The sequence below is a fragment of the Furipterus horrens genome, unplaced genomic scaffold (assembly GCF_987537825.1).
Source record: "Furipterus horrens unplaced genomic scaffold, mFurHor1.1.pri manual_scaffold_8, whole genome shotgun sequence".
Taxonomy (NCBI): domain Eukaryota; kingdom Metazoa; phylum Chordata; class Mammalia; order Chiroptera; family Furipteridae; genus Furipterus; species Furipterus horrens.
The window spans coordinates 63366013-63390611 of NW_028327178.1; the positions used below are offsets into that span (position 1 = coordinate 63366013).

At 49.3% G+C, this 24599-nt stretch overlaps 2 protein-coding genes across 2 annotated transcripts in view; one reads left to right on the forward strand and one right to left on the reverse strand.

Annotated features, from left to right (window-relative positions):
* PYGB (glycogen phosphorylase B) overlaps nucleotides 1-17183 on the forward strand; it is a 90008-nt gene extending 72825 nt beyond the window's left edge. Inside the window, 6 exon segments of the mRNA XM_090285016.1 lie at nucleotides 1260-1278; nucleotides 1281-1415; nucleotides 12603-12810; nucleotides 14028-14162; nucleotides 15372-15438; nucleotides 17034-17183. Of these exon segments, the coding sequence (XP_090141142.1) occupies nucleotides 1260-1278; nucleotides 1281-1415; nucleotides 12603-12810; nucleotides 14028-14162; nucleotides 15372-15438; nucleotides 17034-17183 (714 nt within the window).
* Nucleotides 17184-20634: 3451 nt separating this feature from the next.
* The window catches only part of ABHD12 (abhydrolase domain containing 12, lysophospholipase), a 70942-nt gene continuing 66977 nt past the window's right edge, over nucleotides 20635-24599 (reverse strand). The window contains exons 11-13 of the mRNA XM_090285953.1: nucleotides 23425-23503; nucleotides 22239-22366; nucleotides 20635-21291 (exon numbers count right to left, since the gene is read on the reverse strand). Of these exons, the coding sequence (XP_090142079.1) occupies nucleotides 21252-21291; nucleotides 22239-22366; nucleotides 23425-23503 (247 nt within the window). The 3' untranslated portion in view covers nucleotides 20635-21251. The remainder of the gene's footprint in view (nucleotides 21292-22238; nucleotides 22367-23424; nucleotides 23504-24599) is intronic.

Here is a 24599-nt window from a genome sequence, read left to right on the forward strand (position 1 = left end):
AGTGATGTTCTTTTTGCTTGATATTTGGCCAGAATGCACAAACCAATACGCTTTTCAGCAGTGCTACTGGGTCCCGATTTGAGCGCCAGATGCCCACTGGGATGGATGCTGTGGTCACTTAGAGTCAGTACTCACACAATGCCAGAGGATCCCTGGCCCCCAGGTGGACCAAGTCAATTCAGTCTTCATCAGCTCAGCAATAGGAGGTAGCTGGATGGTATCCCTGCCTGTTCAGTACATGGGATTGTGGGATTCTGAGTTTCAAGGGCAGCCACAATGGGTTTTCTGGGCCCTCTGTTTGATGGGGTGGTACCCTTTGTCTACATAACCACCAACCTTCCATGCTGTGCCTGGCTCTAGGGCCCTCTCTTACACCTCCCACCCCACCTTTGCTGAGGAAACAGGTCACTGGCGGCTTCACTGACCAGATGTGAGCCTGCAGTGAGCTCCACCTGGCTTTATTTCATTTACTGTGGTACATGCTTTGGACACACTACTGTGGAGTTTAGCATATCACCATTAGGCATTGGTGATATGAACACTACCACACAAGGCCATTATCACACCTAGATGTTAAAGTTACAAATATCTTGAGCAGTTTGTTTGAATCGGGACCCTGGCAAGAGTCTAGCATGGCTGTGTCTTAAATCTCTTACCTGTAGGTTTTCTCTATTTCTCTCTCTCTCTCTCTCTCTCTCTCTCTCTCTCTCTCTCTCTCTCTCTCTCTCTCTCTCTCTCTTTCTTTCCTGCGATTATTTTTGTTATAGAAATCGGGTGGTGTGTCTTTCCCAGCTTGCTTGTTCTGACTGCATGCCTCTGGTATGTTTCAGTATGTTTTTTAGTTCCTTGTATTTCCTGTAAGTTGGTAGTCAGTTCTAACAGTACTATTCTTTTTATCTCTTGATTTCTGAAAACTGACTAAAATCAGAAAACAAAGCCTGAGGTTGACAGATTTCTGCACACGAGTGAGGTGGCTGTCATGATATGTGCTCCATCAGAGCTGAGGGAGAACAGGAGGTGGGGAATCTTATCCAGTAGGGTTTCAGTTTCTTCTGTCCTGAGTCTGTCTCCCAGATTGAGTAGTAGACATGCAGGGATGCCATGGTTTCAGCCGCTCTGGAGAACCAACCTTCCCAGATACCAGGGGGCCATTTAGCTAGTCATGACCTCACTGTGTCCAGCACCAGGCTCCGGTGACCAGTAAGATACTGGCCCCAAGCACAGGCGTGTTCATGCTTAGCATTGCCTCCGCTTTCCAGGCAGCTCCTAGCTGCCACATGCCAAGATGATTATCGAGCTGGTCACATCCAACGGTGATATTGTCAACTGTGATACAATTGTGGGTGACAGGCTCAAAGTGATCTTCCTAGAGAACTACCAAGTGTCCTTGCTGAAAAAGGTACTCCTGGGCAGAGGTGGATATAATGGCGGGTGCACCGGGCACGTGCCCTGGGCCCCGACTTCTGAAGGGCCCCGCAAAACCATGTATTTTTATTTTCCCTGTTTCTCTCTTTTTTTTAAGGGTCCCAATATTTTCTTCTGCATCTGGGGCCTCAACCGACCTTAATCCGCCTCTGCTCCTGGGAAGGCCATGGTAGACCAGAAAACCTGCCCCTGCCTGGGCATGATAAGGGAGGTTGTTGCAGGTTAGGGGTTAACTCTGCCCTGGACGCCAGGCTGCCCAGCCAAAGGAGGCCTTCAGTCTAGCATTGAAAGGCTTGGGGGAGATCTCTGGCTGTCCTCAAGTGCAGAGAATTACTCCCAGCTTCAGACATTCTCTGCCTCTGTACTTTTTGCCCTGATCTTGTTGTCCATCCCCCTTCCCCTCTTCTTGGCCCCTCAGCTTTGCTTTTCTGCCTCTGGGTTTGCTCTTGCTGGCAGGATGTGCTTCCACCCAGAGACTGCTCATCACCACATGTTTACTCTCAAAAAAGCATTGTCTGTTTCTCATCTAGGCCAGCACTAACCTCTTCTGTCCTATCTAAGGATGGCTCGGGGCCCGACATCCTGCCCTGCTCTATTGAGAGTTCAGTCTGAGGCTGCTCCACTTTAGAGGGTCCTGAGAAGACTTGCTCAGTATGTGGGCTGCCATCTAGAGAAGGTTCTGAGGATGGTCCTTCAGCCAAATGTGTTCTGATATGTATGAGCCTTTCTAAACTGCCTCTTTCTGGAGACTGGCAGGAAAGCATCTGCCCAACCAAATAGTGCAAAGCTGAGCCTTTAATTCTGGTGCCAAGTAGCAGGCACCTCTGTGGTTCAGATAGACAACTTGTTGGTTTCCTGGGCTTTGTGTGAGTAAAGATGTACAAGTTTATGTGTTCTCTTCTCCTGCCAGCTCAGCCAGTTCATCAGTGCTATCCCTGTGGTCCCCACCGCCATGGACCACATGTAATTCAGTTGGTGTTGCGGTTAATATTTCAGTGAGCTTCTAACAGATCTTATGGCTGTTTGCTGCCTGGAAATCCTTCCCCCTTCCCCCCATCACCCATTATTTGGGGCTGGCCCCTGCACTATTTTATTATTTATTGATTTGAGGTGGGGGGGCGGTAGATAACACACATCTACTATGATTGATTCTTTTTTAAAAAAACAAACAAACTCTGATTGATTCTCGTATGTGCCCTGACTGGGGATCAATTGAACCTGAAACTTTGGCATATTGCGATGACACTAACCAATTCAGCTACCCAGCCAGGTCCTCCTGAGCTTCTTTAGAACAGACCTTGGGGGCACCCAGCCTGGGCCTCTTCCAGCTCTTAGCGACTTGCTGTGACAATGTGTCTGCTATCACATTTGCTGTGTTGTCTACTGTGGGGTGGGTCTGCATGGGGCCAAGATGCCTGTGTCTCTTATCTTGACACCTGGACTTGACCTTGAAGAAGGGCTAGCAGCCATTGGGTTAGGGAAATATAAGCTCCACAGATGAGCTGAGGGTGTGGGAACAGGTAAGCCAAGGCAGGTGGAACAGAAGAGGTGCAGGGAACACACACTTGGGAGAAGCTGCAGGGCCCAGTCTACAGAGAGCATAGAGTAACTGTGAACAGGAGGAAACTGCACCCTCCCTTCATCTTCTAGTATTCTGGTTCCATATGAGTCCAGATTCCTCTTAAAGTGATCTAGTGAGACTTACAGACTTTTGAATAACAGAAATGTGGTTTTGGTTGGATTCTTGTCCCTGGAAGGTTTTAGAAAAAAGGCCCTTTGCCACCTGCAAGGCTTCTCCTCAGGAGTCTCCTCTTGAACCCTCTGCCTCAGGCTGCCCTGGATCAAGAAGGCAAGCCGTTATAGGTGGGGTGGGTATTGCACTGGCTCAGCCATTTGCAGGTGTGCCCTAGGGCTCCAGCCTGTTCTGGAGTGAGCACCAGCCTTGGGTCAGGATGAGAGAGCAGGGTGTTTTTTTGTGGTTCTATGGCTTACACTATTAAGTACCTCATTGTTCCCACCATTGTTTCTGCTGTTACCCCCCAGACCCAACCCATTGTTCCTGCCGTTATTCCAGACCCAACCCATTGTTCCCGCTGTTACCCCCAGGCCCAACCTATCACTAGGCACCCCGATACCCTGTTCCAGTCATCCTCTATCCCTCCCTTTAAAACCTTGTCAGCCTGTACGCCAGCTGCTGTTCTCTCCTTTGAGACAGCCCGGCAGGTTCCTCTTAATAAATCTTGCATCTCAGCTTCCTTGGTTTTGATTTTTTACTATTTCTAACATTTGGTGCCAAAACCCGGGACGGGGTGCCGGTTGCCTGGACGATCCCCTTCTCCCCTACCAAGCTTACGACCTGGGAAGCAGCAAACAGCAGCAGCTCATTTCAGGCTTACTCCCTGATTCTGCTTGGTGGGAGTAAGGGTAGATTGGCCGGCGACCCAACCCTGTCCCGAACCTATCCCCTGCTGCACCTGGACTAGGAATTTCCTCTGCCTTCCCATCCTCTGGTAGGTTTACTCCCTCGCCCTCAGCCCCTACATTCCTCTTCCACCCTTCCTTCCCTTCTCGCCCGCTAGAGACTGAGAGACCATTCCAGGACGACTTGATTTGCCTACTCTATGAAAGTCCAGGTGCCTGGCCAAGTCTGTCCCTCATCTCGGGATTGATATGGCCAGTGACGACCGTCCCTATCGCTCCCTTCTCCTACGCACTCACAGTCTCAGTGTTCGATCTTGGGGACACCTGACTCCTCATTGAGACTTCTCTACAATGGACTCCTCTCATTTCCAGCCTTCCGAGGCTACCCCATTAGGGTGCCTTCTCAAAAGTCTCCATAAGCTAGGATTGTCAGACCTAAAGCCCAAAAAACTCATTTACTACTGTAATGTGGCTTGGCCACAATACAAACTGGATAATGACTCACACTGGCCAGAGAATGGCACATTTGACTTTAATATCCTCCGGGACTTAGATAATTTTTGCCACCAGACAGGAAAGGCCTCAGAAATTCCCTATGTCCAGGCTTTCTTCTATCTCCGCTCTCGCCCTTCTCTCTGCACCTCTTGTTCAACCTACCAAACCCTCTTAGCCAAATCTACCAAACCCTCTGCTCCTACACCCTCAGCCCCTCTAACCCCCGCTCCCCTTTCCACTGACCTCTTCGACCCAACGGATCATTCTTCTCCTCCCCAACCGGCGCCTCAGCCCTTACCTTCCCCCTACCTTCCGCCTTCAGGTTCCTCCGAAGCCCTGTCAGAGCCACCCACTTCCTCCCGAGACCCTCCTCTCTTGGCCCCCCCCCAGCTCAGACCATGACACAGGGATGGCCCCCATTCCATCCAATCCGGCCTCTATCCACTTAGATAAGTCGCTGGATCGGATTGCATAGTCCGAGTAGCCACCTCCTTCTAGCTCTCAGATTTAGCCCAAATCGAGCACTGGCTTGGCTCCTTTTCCTCTGACCCTGACACGTTCATAAAGGAGTTCTGCTACCTTACCCAATCCTATGACCTCACTTGGCACGATCTTCATATCATTCCCACTTCTTCCCTCTCACCTTCCGATAAAAACAGAGTCTGGACCACTGCCCAACAAATTGCAGATGAGGTTCACGCCTGCAATAATGCCAACCCCCTAGGGGTGACCACGGTACCTACAATAAATCCCAATTGGAACTACCAAACTGGACATCAGAATCCGGCGGCCCGAGATCTCATGATAGATTACCTACAACAAGCCCTTAACAAATTGGCTAATAAGGCAGTCAATTATGATAAAATCAAGGAGGTAATTCAACGTCCTCAATAAAATCCAGGAGAGTTCCTAGAATGTCTGTTCCAGGCTTTACAAAAATATTCCCGCATAGACCCTACTACCCCAGCAGGAACTATACGCTTACATTCACACTTCATTTCCCAATCTGCCCCAGACATCCGGAAAAAACTTAAAAAAATTGAAAATGGCCCCGAAACACCCCAAAAGGAACTTCTTAACCTGGCCTTCAAGGTCTTTCACAATAGGGAGGAACAGGAGAAGGAGGACCAGAAAAGACGGGACCAGGAGAATTATCTCATGTTAGCTAAAGCCATATAGGGGGTTCAACACCCAGGCTCGAAAATAAAGGGACCGAAGGGGCCCTCCTCAAAACCACCAGGATCATGTTTCAAATGTAAGCAGGAAGGCCATTGGTCAAAGCAATGTCCTAATCCTCGGCCTCTGCCGGGCCCAGGCCCGCACTGCCACCTAGGGGGACACTGGGGAATTGACTGCCCCAGTCGCCAGAGAGGGACTGGGCCAGGAAATCCCCAAACATCTATACCCATGGCAGATTTCCTTGGCCTGGCAACTGAAGACTGAGGAGGCCCCGGGCCGCTAGCCCCGGTACCCATTTCCAACGATGAGCCTAGGGTAGACCTCCAAGTGGCAGGAAAGCAAATCTCTTTCCTGGTAGATACCGGGGCCACCTTCTCCACCCTCCCAGAGTTCTCTGGGCCACTAGTCCCATCCAGCACGACCATTATAGGAGTCTCGGGCATCAGGACTACTCCCCTCACCACCCCTCCAGTCACCTGTATATTACACAACATACCATTCATTCACCAATTTCTCATAACACCTCAGTGCCCAACCCCGTTACTAGGAAGAGACGTATTAGCCAAGTTTGGGACAACTCTCCATCTCTTTCCCCTTACCCCGCCCAGCTCTCCCAACATTCTCCTTTTGCTGGCCAGTGATCCAGACTCCACTCCCCATATCCACACTTATCTCATTTCCCCCGCCATCGTACACCCATCAGTTTGGGACGTCGACCATCCCTCTATAGCTGCCCACCACATCCCAGTCACTATCTCTCTCAAAGACCCCTCTTTCTTTCCATCCATACCTCAATATCCCATTTCCCTCTCCCACCTCTGGGGACTCAAACCTCTTAGTCACAAATTCCTCCAGGCGGGCAGCCTAATAGCTACCCACTCCCCTTACAACACTCACATCCTTCCCATTGTCAAGCCCAACAGCACCTACCGTCTAGTACAAGACCTAAGGGCCATTAATTTGGCAGTTCTCCCTATTACCCCAGTAGTCCCAAACCCTTACACTATCCTCTCTAACATTCTGGCCAATACTACTCACTTTACTGTCCTCACCCTCAAGGATGCCTTCTTCACCATTCCCTTAAATCCTTCCTGCCAAGACCTGTTTGCTTTTACCTGGACTGATCCTGACTCTATGCATTCCCGCCAACTAACGTGGACAGTCCTTCCCCAAGGATCCAGAAATAGTCCCCATTTCTTCGGACAAGCTCTGGCCTCTAACTTACAATCTCTCACCCTATCAGGCAGTATCATCTTACAGTACATAGATGATCTCCTCCTCTGTAGCCCTTCTCTAGAAACCTCCCAAAACGACACTGTCTCTCTCCTTAACTTTATCGCGAGTAAAGGCTATCAAGTCTCCCCCACTAATGTCCAACTCTTCTCACCCATAGTCTCCTACCTTGGCATACTCCTATCCCTGGGACTCAAGGCCATTACTTCAGACAGAATAAAACTTATTTCCTCAATTCCTACCCCTTCCAATAAGGAGGAAATCCTCTCCTTCCTGGGACTGGCGGGTTTCCTTCACTCGTAGATCCCTAACTACAGTCTCCTAGAAAAACCTCTCTACGAGGCGGCTAAGGGAGACCCCTCAAAGCCCCTAAGCCCCAAATTCCCCATAGCAACCCCATTTACTCAACTCAAACAAGCACTCCTCCAGGCTCCTGCCCTACACCTCCCTGACCTACGACTAGAGTTCCTCTTATACATCCATGAGAACAAAGATCTAGCCCTCGGGGTTCTAGGACACCAGAAGGGACCCTTCTTTGCTCCTATAGTCTACCTATCCAAACAATTAGATCCCACCTGCAAGGGATGGGCCCCCTGTCTATGGGCTCTAGTGGCTGCGGCAGTATTTAGAAAACAAAAAGCTGTCCTTAGGTCAGAAGGTTATTATTAGGTTTCCCCATAATCTCCAGGACTTAGTATCTAACAAGGCCACACACCACCTCTCCCCTTCTTGCCTCCAACAGTTTCACCTCATTTTCCTTGAAAATGCAGAATTTACCTTTCAACCCCGCTCTACCCTTAACCCAGACACCCTACTCCCGGTTTCTTCAGACCCACAAACCCACTCCTGTCCCGAAGTCTTAATGTACTTCCACTCCCCTTTTTCATACCTTACCTCAGCCCCTCTAACAGAAACAGACTTAACCCTGTTTGTCAATGGCAGCTTCACCAAAACTCGGGATGAATCGTCAGCTACAGGATATGCTATAATCTCTGACTCCCATCACATCCTTGAGGCTCATCCTTTACCCACTTCCACTACTTCACAACAGGCAGAACTTATTGCCCTGACAATGGTGCTAACACTCGCCTCTAACAAAACAGCCAACCTATATATAGACTCAAAATACTGCTATCATATACTCCACTCAGCAGCAGCCCTATGGAGGGAAAGGGGATTCCTCACAACTAAGGGTAGTCCCCTACAAAATCACTCCCTCTTTTAGAGGTGGCCCTTTTACCAAAACAGGCCGCTATAATCCATTGCAAAGGCCACCAACAAAACAATAATCCCATAAGCATTGGTAACAACCTAGCTGACCAGGTTACCCGGAAAGTGGCTACCTGCCAACTCACCTCACAAGTATTTTTTCTAACCTCCCTCCACCCTAATTACTCCCTTACGGAGGTAAAGGCATATAACCCCCTACCTAAGGTCGACCAGTGGTACACCAAGGATAGCAAACTTATCCTTCCCAAAACACAGACACAGGACATTCTACGTGCCTTCCATAATACCTTTCACGTAGGGCATCGCCCCCTCCATCTATATCTTTCTTCTTTCCTCTCCTGCCCCTCTCTATCAACAGACCTAAAGTGTATCACCTCAGCCTGTTCCATCTGTACCCTCTGCTCACTACAAGGGGGACTCCACCCCAAATCCTTTCCCACACACCAAGCAGGGGGCAGTATTCCAGGTCAGGTCTGGCAAATCGATTTCACCCATATGCCTCCCTACAAGGGATATAGGTTTATCCTCACCCTTGTAGACACATTCTCAGGATAGATTGAGGCCTTTCCCACAAGAAAAGAGGACACCTCTACAGTTGCCTCAATTCTCACAGACCACATCATTCCATGCTTTGGCCTTCCCTCATCCCTTCAACTGGACAATGGCCCGGCCTTTATTTCACATATTACCGTTGCCCCAGTTAACTATCTAGGAATAAAGTGGCATCTCCATATCCCTTACCGACCCCAGTCCTCGGGGAAAGTAGAAACGGCCAACCAAATACTGAAACACCACCTGAAAAAACTCCTCCTCGAGCTCCATCTCCCTTGGCCCCAACTCCTTCCTTTCGCCCTCATGCGTATCCAAGCCATGCCCTGCAAACCCCTACATCTCAGTCCCTTCGAAATCATGTACGGACGACCCTTTGTACTTGCCCCTATCCCAGCTCCCAGCAACCTTGCTTTTGGTTCATACTTCCCCTCTTTAGCTCACATGAGGGCGCAACTTCAAACAGAAGTTATCAAACTACTCCCACAACCTTTCCCTACCTCTACCACACAACTATCAGTACTACCTGGGGACACAGTCTACAAGCGCGCTAAAGGGAGTGAGCCACTCCAGCCCATTTGGACAGCCCTCACACCGTCATCCTCTCTACACCCACCGCTGTTAAATTAGGTGACGCCCACTGGACCCATCTCTCGAATATCAAACCTTACCCCTCCAACTCCCCTAACTTGTTTATCTCTACCCCCACAGGTCCATTGTCTCTCAAAATCTCCAAATGTCCTCCAATCCAGGAGGTACTGGACTAAACCTCTTATTCTTCTTCACAAAGCCATCCAACGTCACAGCCTACTGAACAACAGATATACTCAGTTAGCTTACTTCCATTACCACCGCGTTAGATTTCTCCACTTCCTCCTCCAGGTATCCGAGGACTTATCCTGGTTTCGCCCACGCACCCTGGAAGTCTCTGACACTCTCCAGTGGATACAGGACAGCCTGGCAAGGCTCTCTCTCTGATTTCACTCCAGAAGAGGCAGAAATATTCCAATTCTTCCTCCTCTCCCTCCTCTATACCACTCAACCATGATCTACCACACTCTTCTCTTTTTACTCGGCATATCCTTATCTTCATCTTACACTGCTCCCTTATCTTCCCTCCTTGAAGCTAGCTACATACCTCAATCCCTCAATCTCACACAGGAACTCTTATGCCAAGCTAACTCCTCTTATGCCAATAATTGCTGGATGTACCTATCTATGTCCTCATCGGCATATTCCATGTTACCAGTTCCCACTTGCATGTCTCATTCTGCCAAAGTACAGCTCCTATTTAAAGTTCAGAAAGGGGCAACCTTCTTCAAAAAGGCTGATTCCCTAATAAATAATTATCCCACTGCAGCCTCCAACCAAGCCAACCTATTATACCAAACTAATTTCACCCAATTACAGGCTTTAAAACCATCCACCCATCCAGCACGGGGTCCAATTACCCTCAACACCCCTCTTCTCTCTCAAGCCCCAGTCTGCTTCTCGGCAACTGGCTCTGTACTCGTTGGCAGCCGTCCGTCTCGAGAGACGATGGTGTAGCTTCTTAAGAGTCTATCTGCACCGCCGAGAATGGCTGTGCAGTCCGACTCGGGAGTGACACGGTATCTGTCTCCTCCCGTGTTAAATCGACATCTTGCGATGACGCTGGAGTGTCCTCTCCAGTGAAGCTGAAGCTACAGAGCCTGGGCAGGGTGATATGGAGGGTCTGCTGTTGCCCATGCCCGTCCGTCTCGAGAGACGATGGTGTAGCTTCTTAAAAGTCTATCTGCACCGCCGAGAATGGCTGTGCAGTCCGACTCGGGGGTGACACGGTATCTGTCTCCTCCCGTGTTGAATCGACATCTTGCGATGACGCTGGAGTGTCCTCTCCAGTGAAGCTGAAGCTACAGAGCCTGGGCAGGGTGATATGGAGGGTCTGCTGTTGCCCATGCAGCAGACTCCCCCTCTCTTCACAGCTGAAGGGTCCAAGGGAAAGACGGAGTCAATACATCTTGGCTTCAGGTGCGCCGCAGGAGTTGCCGGTGTTGACTACGACGTCAAACCGCCTTAGGGACTCCGGCTCCGGATTTTCTGTCGGGGTTTACTCCCTTAGCCTTTCCCCTAAAGAGGTATGCCGCAAGGCAGCGGAGGTTTTTTGGAGTCAGAGTTTTCCTTCTCTGATGTGCCCTGACTGGAAGATCGAACCAGCGACACTTAGCTCGCAGGCCGACGCTCAATCCACTGAGCCAAACCAGCCAGGACGGCTCTGTACTAGTAGGCCACTTAGCTACTAACCAAATGCAATACAACTATTCCCATTCAATTACCCAAAAACCATCTTTCCCAGTGTGTTAACTATGAAGTTTCACCTACCACCAATGGACTTTCTTCAACCGGTAAGGTTTACGCGACCCCCTTCCCTAGCAGCCGTTGGAATAAACTGCTCCTTCCCTACCTCCAAAATCTACCCCTGGTTATCTACTTCCTTTATATCCAAATACCAATCAATGTTCCCGCATAGGCACCACCCACATTTCACCCTTAATAGGCGCAGCCCTATCCTCAACGCTTAGTGTCTGGAGTACCGAGCCGGAACAGGGCAAAACACGCCCTTCCTAACCCCTTATACATCTCTTCTCCATTCATATATCCTCCTGTATTACTCAGGCAGGGGTATTTTACTTATGTGGAAGCAACACTTATATGTGCCTGCCTACCAATTGGACAGGGACCTGCACTATGGTCTATCTCACCCCAAATTTAGACATCGTTCCCTCGGACACCCCGCTACCTATTCCCAGCACTCTACCACTGCCCCTCAAGGTCAAAAGAGCAATTCAGCTTATTCCCCTTCTTGTAGCTTTAGGTATATCAACAGGAATAGGCACGGGAGTAGGAGGCTTAGCAACCGCCCTCACCTATGGTCCACGCCCTCTCAGAAGATTTAGAGAAGTCCCTAAATGCCATCGCCGCATCATTAGTACACATACAGGACCAAATCAACTCACTAGCGGCAGTTACCCTCCAGAATTGCAGGGGCTTAGACCTCCTAACCACGGAAAAAGGGGGCGTTTGTGTCGTTCTAGGTGAGGAATGTTGCTTCTATCTCAACCAGTCTGGACTGGTCCGCGACGTGGCAGCGAAGCTAAGAGAACGGGCCCAGAAAATCCAGGAATGGCAGATGGAATCCTGGAATCATTAGCTATGAACCAACTGGATCTCCTGGCTCTTACCCTTTTTAGGCCCTCTAACCCTCCTGCTTGCTGCCCTAACCTTTGGGCCCTGTATCCTCTGCCTTTTTTCTAATTTCCTACAAAACCCCATCCAAGCCCTCACCAACCAGAAGGTCGGTGAAATTTATCTAGCCCTACAAATCAACTCTACAATAGCCAAAGGGGAATACGGCCCCCCTTAAAACCCGCAGGGACCCTCTCTCAATAACAACGCCCCCACTCAACAGGAAGCAGCTACGGAGAAAGACTGACGACCCCTTTCCGGTCCCTGCCCTCCTTATCACTCAGCTCTTAAAAACAACCAAAAGGCAGGAATCTTAGGTTCACTAAGAGCCTCAAAAACCCCCATCCAATAAGTTGATTAGCAGGAAGTAAAAACCACAGACAATAACTATTGAGGAGTCCAGTGAAAAGTTCCTCAAATCTTGTAAAACACCAGTAGGGGGTAGAAAATTTTTTACTCCCGTATTCTATTCTTCTCCCCAGCAACATGCCCAATAAATCACCAACTGCCTTCTCCCCAGCAACATACCAAACAAAATACCAAGTATCTTGTTGTTCCCATCATTGTGCCTGCCGTTACCCCCAGACCCAACCCATTGTTCCCGCTGTTACCCCCAGGCCCAACCAATCACTAGGCGCGCCAATACCCTGTTCCAGTCATTCCCCATCCCTCCCTTTAAAACCTTGTCAGCCTGTACACCAGCTGCTGTTCTCTCCTTTGAGACAGCCTGGCAGGTTCCTCTTAATAAATCTTGCACCTCGGCTTCCTTGGTTTCAGTTTTTTACTATTTCTAATGTTTGAGTAGTTGGTGGCTGACATGTCTTCTTGTGCTACCCTCCTTACAGTGATCCCCGCTGCTGACCTATCACAGCAGATCTCCACCACAGGCACTGAGATCTCAGGTACGGGCAACATGAGGTTTATGCTCAATGGGGCCCTCACCATTGGCTCCATGGACGGTGCCAACATGGAGATGGCTGAGGAAGCCAGATCTGAGAACCTCTTCATCTTTGGCTTACAGGTGGAAGACATTGAGGCCCTGGACTGGAAAGGGTGTGTCCCTCCCCATACCATCAGGGGTTTGGCATTGTCCTGAGGCCCTGCCCAGAGTCCCAGAGAGGGCTGAGAAGGGTTCTTGGCCAGGCCTCTGCTTGTTAAGATGAATGCCCACCCAGGTGGTGGGATGTGACTGTGGGCATCCTGGCCTTCTCTGCTGACTTCTAGCTTGGGCAGGAGATGGCTGACCTGTGCTTCTTCACAATTCAGTCTGAGGGATCAAGACCAAGTGTTTCCAAAAGGGTAGAGGCCATGGTCTCTGTGGGGAGAGCCCTTGGGGCTCTTGACTGATCTGGAGATTTGAGCCTGGCCCACTGCCAAGATTCCCTGGCCTAACTTCATAAAATAGACTTTCTGTCTGGGAATAGTTTTAGAGTTATTGAAAAGTTGGAAAGACAGTACAGAATTGCACATATCCTTCCAATTTTACCTATTACTTGTATATTACTAATTAGTAGTATGGAACACTGTCAAAATTAACTAATAATGGTATGTTATTTATTAAAGTCAATACTTTCACCATTTTCCCATGAATGTCCTGTTCTCCTTTTCTGTTCCAGGATCTCAACCACAGCATCCCTCTGTTCTGTGAACGTTTCTCAGCCTTTTCTCATTTTTCATGACCTTGGACACTTTTGTGGAGTCCTGATGCCAGCCTAACTCTGAGCAATAATTAAAAAGAAATGATAGTGTTGACTAAAAGCTCTTTGGGGAGATGGTGAGGCCTCAGGCACCAGTTGGGTAAAAACCCAAATGTAACCTAAAGTCAGAACTTCATCCTTCTGTGTACTTGGAGAGTACACACCCCATGTGCCTTTTTCTACCCACATCATTTGGACTTTTTCTGCACCACCCCGTGTCCTAGGATGTACATATCTGCCAAATGTCTTCCTTTCTGACTTCCTGATGTCCACAGGCCTATTGTGTCCTACAGGGTGGGGGCAGGAGGTAGGGTAGGAATGCAAAGTTGCAAATGCTTGAGCAGCCTTCTCCTGTGGGAATATAATGGAGCCATGTGTGTCATTGTACATCTTCAGGGACCATGGTTCTGTAAACAATATAAGGAGCAGGTGGGATTGATTTGAAGATTGCATCATAGCACCATTTCTCCAGAGTCCAGCAACCCTCATGGCCAGGGGTGTTTCCATTGCCTGCCCTGCAGCTGCTACCTGGACATACTGGGCTCGTAGCTGACTCAACCAATCTCCCCACAGGTACAATGCCCAAGAGTACTACAACTGTCTGCCTGAGCTAAGGCAGGCTATGGACCACATCAGCAGTGGCTTCTTCTCTCCCAAGGAGCCAGACTGCTTCAAGGACATCGTCAACATGCTGTTGAACCAGGACAGGTGGGAATGTCCTCCCCTTGGTCCTTATGTTCTTCCCCACTGACAGGTCAGATAGATGTCCTCATGATGGGCTGAAATTGCATGTTGCTGGAGTGAAACTTGGCCTTGATGAGGCTTGTTCCCACACACACATATATCCCCCTAACTATGGCCACGGACATATCCTCAGGTCACCAACCTTGAGAAGTTCCACTACACTGAGGGCAAGAGCTTTTAGTGCCTCTTGTAGTGCTTCGTGTGCTGTGGGGGGGGCCTTGGTGGTGGGAACTGCCTGCTGCGTAGTCCAGTCTCAGGCCCCCAGCACCAGCTGGCCATCTAGATGAGATAAGCAGGAGGTAATGTCACACGGGACTGATAGTAAGTGATTCCAGAGCCCTTTCTTCCCCAGTGGGAGTGTGGGCAGGACTCCTCTAGGAGGTGGGAGGGGCTGGGTGTAACCCTACAGCAAATATGGGCTCATGGTGACCCAAAGTAATTAAAATGGAATTAACTTGTCACGTAAATTGCAATGCAGTTAAGTGTTTTATTATAATGCAGTTGACACGATTATAACTCAACTTCAGTCACAGACTTACTAACTTGGAGCAGGTTGGCAGTGCCATTGACAGTTCTTTGCTCCAACCTATTAGTAAAAGTTGAGTCTGGTGAATGCTGAGAATTGACTCTTATTCCACTTTTAGTTGCTTTTGGGTTAGTTTTGTTTCTTTTTGATGAATGCTGTCAGCTGGCTTCAACCAGACCAGTAATCACAGGTACTGGGACTGGGAACTTGGCCCTGGCCAAGGTCTGATCAAAGAAAGACTATCGGTTTTATGAATTGCTTCCGGTTCAATTATAAACAGAAATGCATTTCTATATTCATAAATCCTGCACTTTTTGTCCTACATCATCAATTCTTGGCCCAGTTTGACCTGAGAAAGACAGCTACATAGAGCCTGTGTCCTGCCACCATATACCCTTCTTTCTGGTAGGTGAAAGAGAAACCTTTCAGTTGTGCAGCTCTAACCTATGTGCACCAGGAAGGTGCATTATAAACACCAATTTTTTAAAAGGAACATCGGATTAAAATAAGGTTTTTCAAGAATAGTGTCCCCAGGACAGAAGCGTTGCTTACAGAGCAGCCCCTATGGCCAGATGAGCTCCAGAATGTGAGGACAGACAGCTGTGGCCTAGTGGCTAGTTCCCTGATCTCCTGTCTCCTCTTTTCAGGTTCAAGGTGTTTAAAGATTATGAAGCACATGTGGCATGCCAGGCTCAGGTAGACCAGCTATACCAGGTAAGGTTCTTCAGAGTTGGTAGGGGTGGCCCTGGTTGGGAAGCTGCAGGGTGCATTAGCATCCTGCAATTTTGGACCACTCCTGGGAGGTTGCAGTTCAGCTTGTAGCCCAGAGGGTGGCTGGGGTCTCAGCAAGCTGAGCAGCATCCTGGGTTCAGGCTGTTCTGTGCTCAGTGCTGCTTTTGTTTATACACCTATTTATTTATTTTAGAGGAGGGGGAGGAGAGAAAGAGATTTGTTGCTCCACTTATTTGTGCATTCATTAATTGCCTCTTGTATGTGTTCTGACTGGTGAGTGGACCTACAACTTTGGTATATTGGGACAATGCTCTAAACCAACTGACCAACTTGGCCAGGGCCTGGTGCTTCATCATCTTCCACTCAGGGGCTGTCTTAGCCATCCTGCTTTCACCTGCCACGCTGGTGTCTTTTGATTCCTGGGTTTAAGTTGCTGTCCATCTGGCATGTTTCCCCTGCAGAGCGGACAGAGATAGGCTGTTCCCTAGTTTGATCACCCTATGTGGGTATAATCAGGGGGCCCTGGGGAGTGGGTGCAGAGCTCAGTGCATGTCTAAAATGAGGAGGGGAATGCCTTCTTGGAAAGGTAAAAGCTTCAGTATTAGTAGACTGAGGGACTTGTAGCTGTAAGAAGCAGAATTTCTAATGCAGGGACACTACAGCCAGCTCCCCACTTGATGGTGAAGGACAAGAGCCTGCATCCCAGGTTTCTGTGTGGAGCATGTATCTGATGCATGGGATTGATGCCCTTGCCTTGGTGCGGCCTGTAGGGAATCCACGGGGGCTATCATGGAAAGACCCAAGTCCTAAGCTGCGAGAGGTGAAAGAGTGTCTCTAGGTGCTGGTTTCCCTTGCTTTCCTGAGTGTCCCACCTGTGCGCCCCTTAGAGGATGGCAGTAGGAGAGGAAGCTGGAGATGGTATGACTGCAGAATTTTGGTTCAGATGGTTTTTCCCAAACTGTTTAGTAGGTTCTTGGACGAGGCTTGAGGAATTTGTATGACTGATTTGTTGCCAGTCTCAGTCCCCTGCCCCTAGGAAGCTGCTGTCATGGCCTGCACTTGACAGCTTCTAATGTTCCCTTGGCAAAAGAACAGGATGGAGTCTTGAAAATGGAGTGATGGGCAGGGCTTTGGGAGGAACCTTTGCTTCCCTTATGTTTGGCCTCAAGGAAAGTGGCCCTTTCAAGGAGGCCACTCCAGGTGTGGTGGAAGTTTGGGGGCAACTGCCAGGCTTTGGAACCCCTGGGCAGGATACCTCCTGGCCATTTTCCCTGGGTATTGGACCCACCTGGTGGCAAATACTTACCTGGCAGTATTTCTTTTTTTTGTGTGGGTTGTGCTCTAGTGGAATGTGGAGCATTTCGAGGGCCCTTCCCAGGCTCCTGGCCCTTCTACCTAGTCATTGGGTAGCTTTTCTGGTAGTTGGAGCCCCTCTTTATTGAGCTGATTGTCCTTTTCTCCTCTTCCATCAGGCTGCCCAGAGTAAGAAATAAGAGCTCATTTGGAAACATCCGAAAGTTCTGGAAGCTTGGGCTCTCTTGTGCCTGAGATTACTTAGCATCTCCTTTTCTCTGCAGAACCCCAAGTGGTTCAAGAATGTCATCAGAAACATCGCCTGCTCGGGCAAGTTCTCCAGTGACCAGAGCATCATGGAATATGCCCGGGACATCTGGGGCATAGAGCCCTCTGACCTACAGATCCTGCTTCCCAACATTCCCAAGGACTAGGTGGTAGTGCAGTGGGGACTAGTGGGCTTTTGTTTTTTGTCGACTCTGTACCTCATGTCATTTTCCGAGCACTATACTAGCAGCCAGTGGTCCCTGCTTTTTCAGTGCAGTATTTCAGGACAGTGTATGGGAATCATGTTGGTGGCTTGGGATGGAGGATGGGGGGTGGGGGAGGGTGGACAGACAAGGAAGGAAAGGTGCTAAGTGAGATGCTGCCTGGTTTCTGGCAGGAAAGCAGAGCTCAAAGCACTTACCAGTTGGCCCCATAGCTTCAGCCCACCTGCTGGGCTCCTCCAAGACCTTACACAAACTTTGCTGTGAGCTGTTTTAACTTCTGAACCTCTATAGATTCTGGGGTGTGCACAAGTGGTCATGGCAAAGCCTGGGAAGTATGTTTCTGCAGCACCTGGGCTGGCCGGCAAACGCCGATTCAGCTCTGATTCCTGTGCTCCAAGTCATCTTTACAGCTGCCCTGTGGGTGCTCTGGCCCAGGGTTTCCAGACTGACCAGATAATAGGGCCTCAGGATGACTAATGGTGACACTGGGGAAGACACCTGTGCCCTGCATCTAGGAGGCCTTGGTTAGGATAAGGCTGGCTAATGCCAAGTTAGCTTGGTTTTGCATTTTCAAAAGGAAAATTAACTTCACACTGAAATTAAAATGGCTGAAGCCTTTTTTTGTTTTAGTAACTAAAAGTTGTACTTCTGAAGTTTCATGTCAGGGAAGGCAATTCTGGGATGTTTTCACTTGGCTGTGGGGGCCTGGGGCAGGGTTTCTGCCTCTAGTGAGCGAGGCCGAATGCCTACTCCCTGCAGATCGGCACCTTCCCTGTACTGGAGGGTGCAGTTCTTGCTTGACACACAAGGCTGGCCTCCTTCTCCCTCCTGGAAAAGACTGAGTGGGTGTAGAGGGCAGCCCACTTTCCTCTCTGCCCAGGTAGCAGGATGTTGCCAGGAAGGACAGGTGAACATCTCAGCTGCCTAGAGGAGAGAACCAAGAGCAAGTGGTGTCCTTCACTGTGGGCTGTTGGTAACCCTGAGTGGAAGCACCCATCTATAGAGGTTCTGCCCTGATCTTGGGTCCTGACTGCTTGCAGCACTAGGTCATGGAGGACTTGCTCAAGAAGATACTTCATTAAGAGTCCCTAGAGTCTGTGGTCACACCCCCAACAAGCTCCTTGCCCAGTCCCTTAGGCTGTGTGTGACCATCACTGTACCACTCCACTCGCTGTAATTGCCTCATGTGTGAGAAACTGATTACACCTTCCTGCCCATGCTTGCTTGACCTGGCCTCTGGATTTCATTCTGCACCAGCCTGGGGCAATGAGGGGCCAGGCTAGATCACAGCCCATTGTTCTGGATTGAAGACAGAAAGTTCATTCCAGCTGTTGTGAGACTTAGAGCTGTGTGTGCCTGAACTGACAACTCTTCAGAGAATTGTGAAAACTTGTCACTTGGTAAACTGTCCTCAGGGCATTGGCATTTTTGCTATAAATTGTATTGGCTTCTTTTGCATCTGTCTTCTGCCACCCACTCCTGGTCCTGGGAGGTGGAATGCCCTGGGAACCAAAATATTGAAATATTTCTCCCAAAACTGCATAGCTGCCAAGTTAAGTCAAGAACCAGGAGGGCCCTGGCTGGCATGGCTCAGTGGATTGAGTGCCAGCCTGTGAACCAAAAAAAAAATGTCGCCAGTTTGATTCCCAGTCAGGGCACAAGCCTGAGTTGTAGGCCAGGTTGGGGGCGTGTGAGAGGGAACCAACTGATGTTTCCCTTCCACATTGATGTTTTTCTCCCTCTTCCTTCCTTCTTTCTCTGAAAATAATAAAATCTTAAGGGAAAAAAAAAAAAAAAACCAGGAGAAACGAGAACTTGGGGGTCAGTGTTACCCAAAGACCCTGAGAACTGTGAGACCCTATAGCACAGTGGACTCCTGCTGGGGCAGTGGCGCTGTGAGTTTCTCTGGGGGGGTGAGATGCACCCTGGGAATGCACATTGCCTGTCCTACAGCTCCCAGGACACACGCATGTAACTGCAGTTCACAGCTTTGCACATTACCATCTATTCCTTTTTTTTTTTTTTTTTTTTTTAAAAAAAGGACTTGTCCTGACCACTTATTGATTTTGTAATCCAAGGGTCTGGTCCTTCCCCACAGTTTACGCTTAGTTGCTTCGACCAAGATACTAAGCTAAGAAGCCATCAGGGCCCTTTGGACCTGACTGAGACAATGGCCCAGCAGCTACCTGCTTACCTGCTCCCTTTTTGTGCTCCCGTATCTTCAGTTGGTATGTCAGACACCTATAAAAACACTTAACAGCTTGTATTTTTACTTAATATATCCTATATCATTCACCTGAAAAAAAAATAAGGATCTGAGGCAGCTCACATAGACAAAAATTAAAAACAAAAAAACAAGATGAAGAGCCCAGGAAGAACAGGCAGACCTCAGACAATGCGAGCAGATCACACCCACTTCCTTTGCTGAGATGGGCTGAGAACTTGACTTTGAGCCTTGGTAACAAAGCTAGAAGAGCATGCTAGTCTCATGAAGGGCTGTTCAGCTGAGGAAGGCTTATGGTGTTTTAGTGGTTCTCAGAGCCTCTAATGCAAAGCAGTTACAAAGAAAGAGGCTCTTGGGCCAGGCCCATGTATGCCAGCTCTGACATGCAGTGTTTTACAGGCAGTGCTCACACCAGAAACATACACTGACTTCAGGTCAACCCCAGTTTAAGAAAAGCATGCATTTCCCAAACATGAGAATCACCGCAGGCAGCTGTAAGGTGCCTCAGAAAGAGGAAGCATGACCTGCTTAAGCCTCTGGGCACTTAGCAATCCCACGATGCTGAGTGACCATAATGCCTTGGAGAATAGGCAGGCAGGTGAGACTTAAGACCTAGGGGAGAAAAGCCAGCCATCTGGAAAGGCTGTGTCTCTTGTGGGCTTATACCCTCTGAGCTGAGACACACTCTCATACCTGAACAGCACGGGAAGAAAAGCCCCCTATGTGGGCAGTGCGAGGCCCTATTCTTAAGTCAGTTCTCTGAGAGGTGCAAGAGGAGGGGAGAAGCTGGTTTGACAGAAAGCCAAACACAAGGACTACAACCAGTTGAGTGAATGAGGTGATACTCAGGGGCAGAACTCAAGTCCCTGCACTTCTGCAGCCTGTCCTTTCAGTAGTTAGGGACGTATCTAGGGTCTGTGGTAAAACCCCAATGTCTGACCACTGACATGGCCACATCCAACAAGCTTGTTAAAGCACGAGGTTGAAAGGGTCACCTACACAGGCCTGTATTTTAGGAAAATGCTATCCGCCACATCTAAAGACTCTTCCCTGGAAGGAGAGAGGAAAGAAAGGCCCTCATCCTCCCCCATCACAGTCACCGCTCAGTGTACTAGGCCAGGAGCTGAGTGTGGCCCGGGGCTAGGGGCGGCACTGAGAAAGCAACACACAGACCACCACCAGGATTTTATTAAATAAATGTTCAGTTTAGAGCCAGGATAGGCGGGCAGGTGGGCAAAAAGCAGAGGAAATGCAGATCATAGGCACCTCCCCCTGCTGTGAGTGGTAGGGTCTGCCTAGCGAGGCACTGACACCAAAAAAGGCAAACAGGGTATGCAGGGCAGGAGGGGAAGATGGAACCATTAGAGTCCACTCTGCATGTGCTGGGCAGAAACAGAAGAACCCAAGTCTCCTCACATTCTCGTGGGTAGTCCTACAAAGCTCAGTTTGGTCCCAAGACTCTATGTCGCCTGCCCCATTCTCCATGCCCAGCTAAAGAAGTATGGGATTGACCAGTCAGTTGCTGGCCTGCTGTGTCACTGTCTGTCCAATAAGAGCTCAGGTTGCACAGCAGCAAGAAGAGAGGGTCACATGCCTGCCACTCGCATTTTCCACAAAGATCCACGCTCCTGGCCACCAGTTTGCTGGGGCCTCTTCTACTTGCCCTAGCTGGCATCTGAGTCCTCTCCCCAGGTGCACCATAGATGCTGGCACCCGAGCTCCAGGGTGCTTGGTTGGCCAGAGGAACAGGGAGGACAGAGGTCTTCATGCTTCTTCACGCAGTGAGCTCAGTGTTGGAGATCAGGTTTGGATTTCCCCAGGAATTCCCTAGATCAGAGAACAACCATCAACCAATTTGAACCCAAACCAGAGATCCCACCCCCCCTAGTCCTCACACAGCAGGTATGAGGAGAAGCAGAAAAAGCCTGGAGGACAATAAGCAGGGCATCAATGCCCTTGCATAGTCAAATCCTGACACACAGAAAGAAAGACCAGGTTAGGAGCTACTCATATTTCTTCTAAACTTTAGAGCTACACTCTTGATCTAAATTTTCTGTAATATATTCCTTTTCTGATGGGAAAAATTACAACCTCAGAGCAAACCCATACTTTTTAAAGCTCACTGTTCCCTCTCAACAACCCAGATCCATGTGGCAGATAATGGCAAAGCGCTGAAGAAATGTAGCTTTGCCTCTGGAACTTTCAAGGCAGCCAGAGGAGAGCTAAAGTATGAAGTAGAATTACATATGGGATGAAATGTGCTGAGGGCTGATTTGAGCACCCCCAGGCCCAGGAGCCCCAGGAAGGTGGACTCATAGCCAGGAGCACAGCTTCCCTCCTAGAAGCAGCTGTGAACAAAGAAGATTTTGAGGAGCTGATCCAGGCCAGAATGCCCATGAGCTGTGTATGTAGGGGCAGGACATGACAGGTATGTGTAAAGGGACCAAGGCCTTACCCACAAGAGTCGGGGAGTGTGTGTGTGGGGGGGGTGGGGGGGTGGGGAAGACTCCTATACATGGACATCTCTGTGCTGGACATACTGCTGTGTGGGGTATCTGTGTGGGCCTGCATAACCTATACCACAGGAAGATCATGGGAACAGTCCAGGAGAGAGGGGCAATAACATTCTCAGCCCCTCTCAGTGGAAATACAAGGCTCTTGAATCATGATGACTCTTGAACCCCACTGAGGCAGGTTTAGTGGATGAGCCTGCTATATGTCTGGCCTGATTTGTCACCCAAAACAATGTTCCTGGTGAGAAGAAAACAACTCACCTCAGTATCCGAGGAAGCTCAGGGCTCTTGTAGATGTACTTGTGCCTGTAGCCGAGGTCTGAATGAAAGGGGACAAACTGAACTTTGAAGTCTCGGAAGCTTCGAGATGGTGCAGCAATGTTGTAGAGCTGTGGAAGGAGAGATGAGTCAGCGCCCAGAGATGGTGGTCCTGTGGGTGACCTGCTTGATAGCTTCCCCTTCAACAGAGGCCCATGAGTGGCTGCTGCCTCTGCAAAGCAGCCCATGCCCTCCAAAACAGCACTGATGCCCTGCAGCCTGCCATGGCTGGGGTCAGGGTGCCTGCCATTTAAGATCCTATCTGTTCCCACGACTGTTTCTCAGACTGCGCCCTCCTCTTCCTTAGGGGGCAGTGAGGTGAATGACCTATAGCACCACAGAAAGATCCACATGCTATGGGATGGTGTGGTGGGCTAAGCCTGGAGCAGCCCTAGGGGTTGAGATGGATCAGGTGCCTCAGACTGTGCTGTGTGCCCAGGGTCAAGGCCAGTCAACAGGCTGGCTCAACCGTTCCCTCCTCCTACCTCTGGGACTGCCAGACTGTGTACCCAGACCCACTGGAGGGAAGAGACTTGGTGCTGGCAGACTCACCTGTACCTCGGGCCTGTTCTGAGGTGGAAGTAGCCCGGGCATCACTCTCTCTAGGCTGCCTGTGCCCCTCATCATCACTATGGCCGGGTGGTGCTATATCCCACCCCATGCTCACCTACAAACCTAATCCTACTTCCTGGAAGCAAAGGCAAAAAAAATTAGGCAGAAGCAAATGCGGAGTTCTCACAACAACATGGTACTTCTCTGACGTTACCTGATCCCAAAGGCAAGAGAACAAATGAGAGGTTCTGTGTCAACACTACTGACTGGGATTCCTGAACTGGGGCTGGAGGATCCTTGTCATCCAGGGATCCTATCCTCCAGCCTTTAACTGGTGAGCTCTCCCAGCCGGTTCCCTGTAGTCAAGTCTGTCAGGCCAGAATTCTGTCCTAGGACCTGGGAGACATTTGCTTACTTTTCATGTTTCCTCTTGTAGATGGTATTGGCTGTCTGGCCGGAGCCTACCCCAATCCTGCCAACAGCAGCAGGTGCATCGTGCACATCTGCCTATGTCCAGTCCAGCCAGAACACGGGCCTGCTAGATGTCCCCTGCACCAGGGGCTGCACTGACACCCACCTTTCTGCCAAGCTGGAAGGGCACGACTGGATCATCCTCAGCATGCAGGATAAGCAGGGAGCAGGAGATGTGCTTCACACTGTGGGGAGGAGAAAGGACTAGACTAAGACCCCAGGGAGATGGCTGGGGTCTCCTGACATGCTGGCCTTACCCTTGGCAGGGACCTGGGCTTTGGGAGTATTTCACCATGGCTTAACAGCTCTAATTCTGCTGAGCTTCTTTTTACTACAGAATTAAAAGCTGATTTCTTAGATGTTTCTATCAACATCTATTCTAGGTGATAGGTGTCAATCAAATCTAGAGATCAATTCATTCACCAAATCTGGCCCTCGAATATTTTCTGAAAATTGAAAATGATTCCTTTTGCCAATAGACATGTTTTTTAAAAGTGACAAAACAATATTTACAGAGTATTTTAGGTGGGCCAAGAAACTTACTTCAAATGAATGTTACTGTACTAGGAATCTGTTGGTAAAAATGCCTATACCCTCTAATTTATTTTTGGTATAAATAACATTTAAGGTCACTCTTGAATGTTTACCAGTAAATAAATATTTTCAATAGGTTCACTCAATCCAAACCATTCAGCAAACCATACAATAGGCAACGTGTCTCTTGGCTGCCTCACTGAGGTCTCACAGTGAACTGGTGGACGAGGATCCCACCCAATTCCATACTTATCTGGGGGGTTCCATGAGGGCAGTGTTGGGGTAAGTCTGGCACCTAGGAAAATCTGGGAAAAGGGACTCATCACCCCAGAGATTCCCAGCCAATCTGGAAGCCTGTATTTCTGCTAGTGGCATACAAGCACAAACACTCTGACCTTATTCTGCTTCTAGGGTGGGGTGTTTCTGGTGTGCAGGTCAAACTTTGAACTGTCCACTTTTCAGATTTCCCATGTACAGTTTGTTTTACCTTTTAACTGCTCTGAAAGAGGCCTAGCTCACGTTCTTCATCTTGGCAATTATTTGGCAACAGACCTGCCCACCAAGAGGGGGCTCCTGAATTCTAGTGGGTGAGGGTTTAGCCAATGAGGTGGTAAGGTGCTGCTGGACCCCACAGCTGCCACCATTCAGCTTGTGAAGAGGGCCAAAGGAGGAACTGGGGGCGATGGCAGCACTCGTTGCTGTTGTTTATTCAAGTTACACTACTTCCTCACTTACCGCAGGTATTAC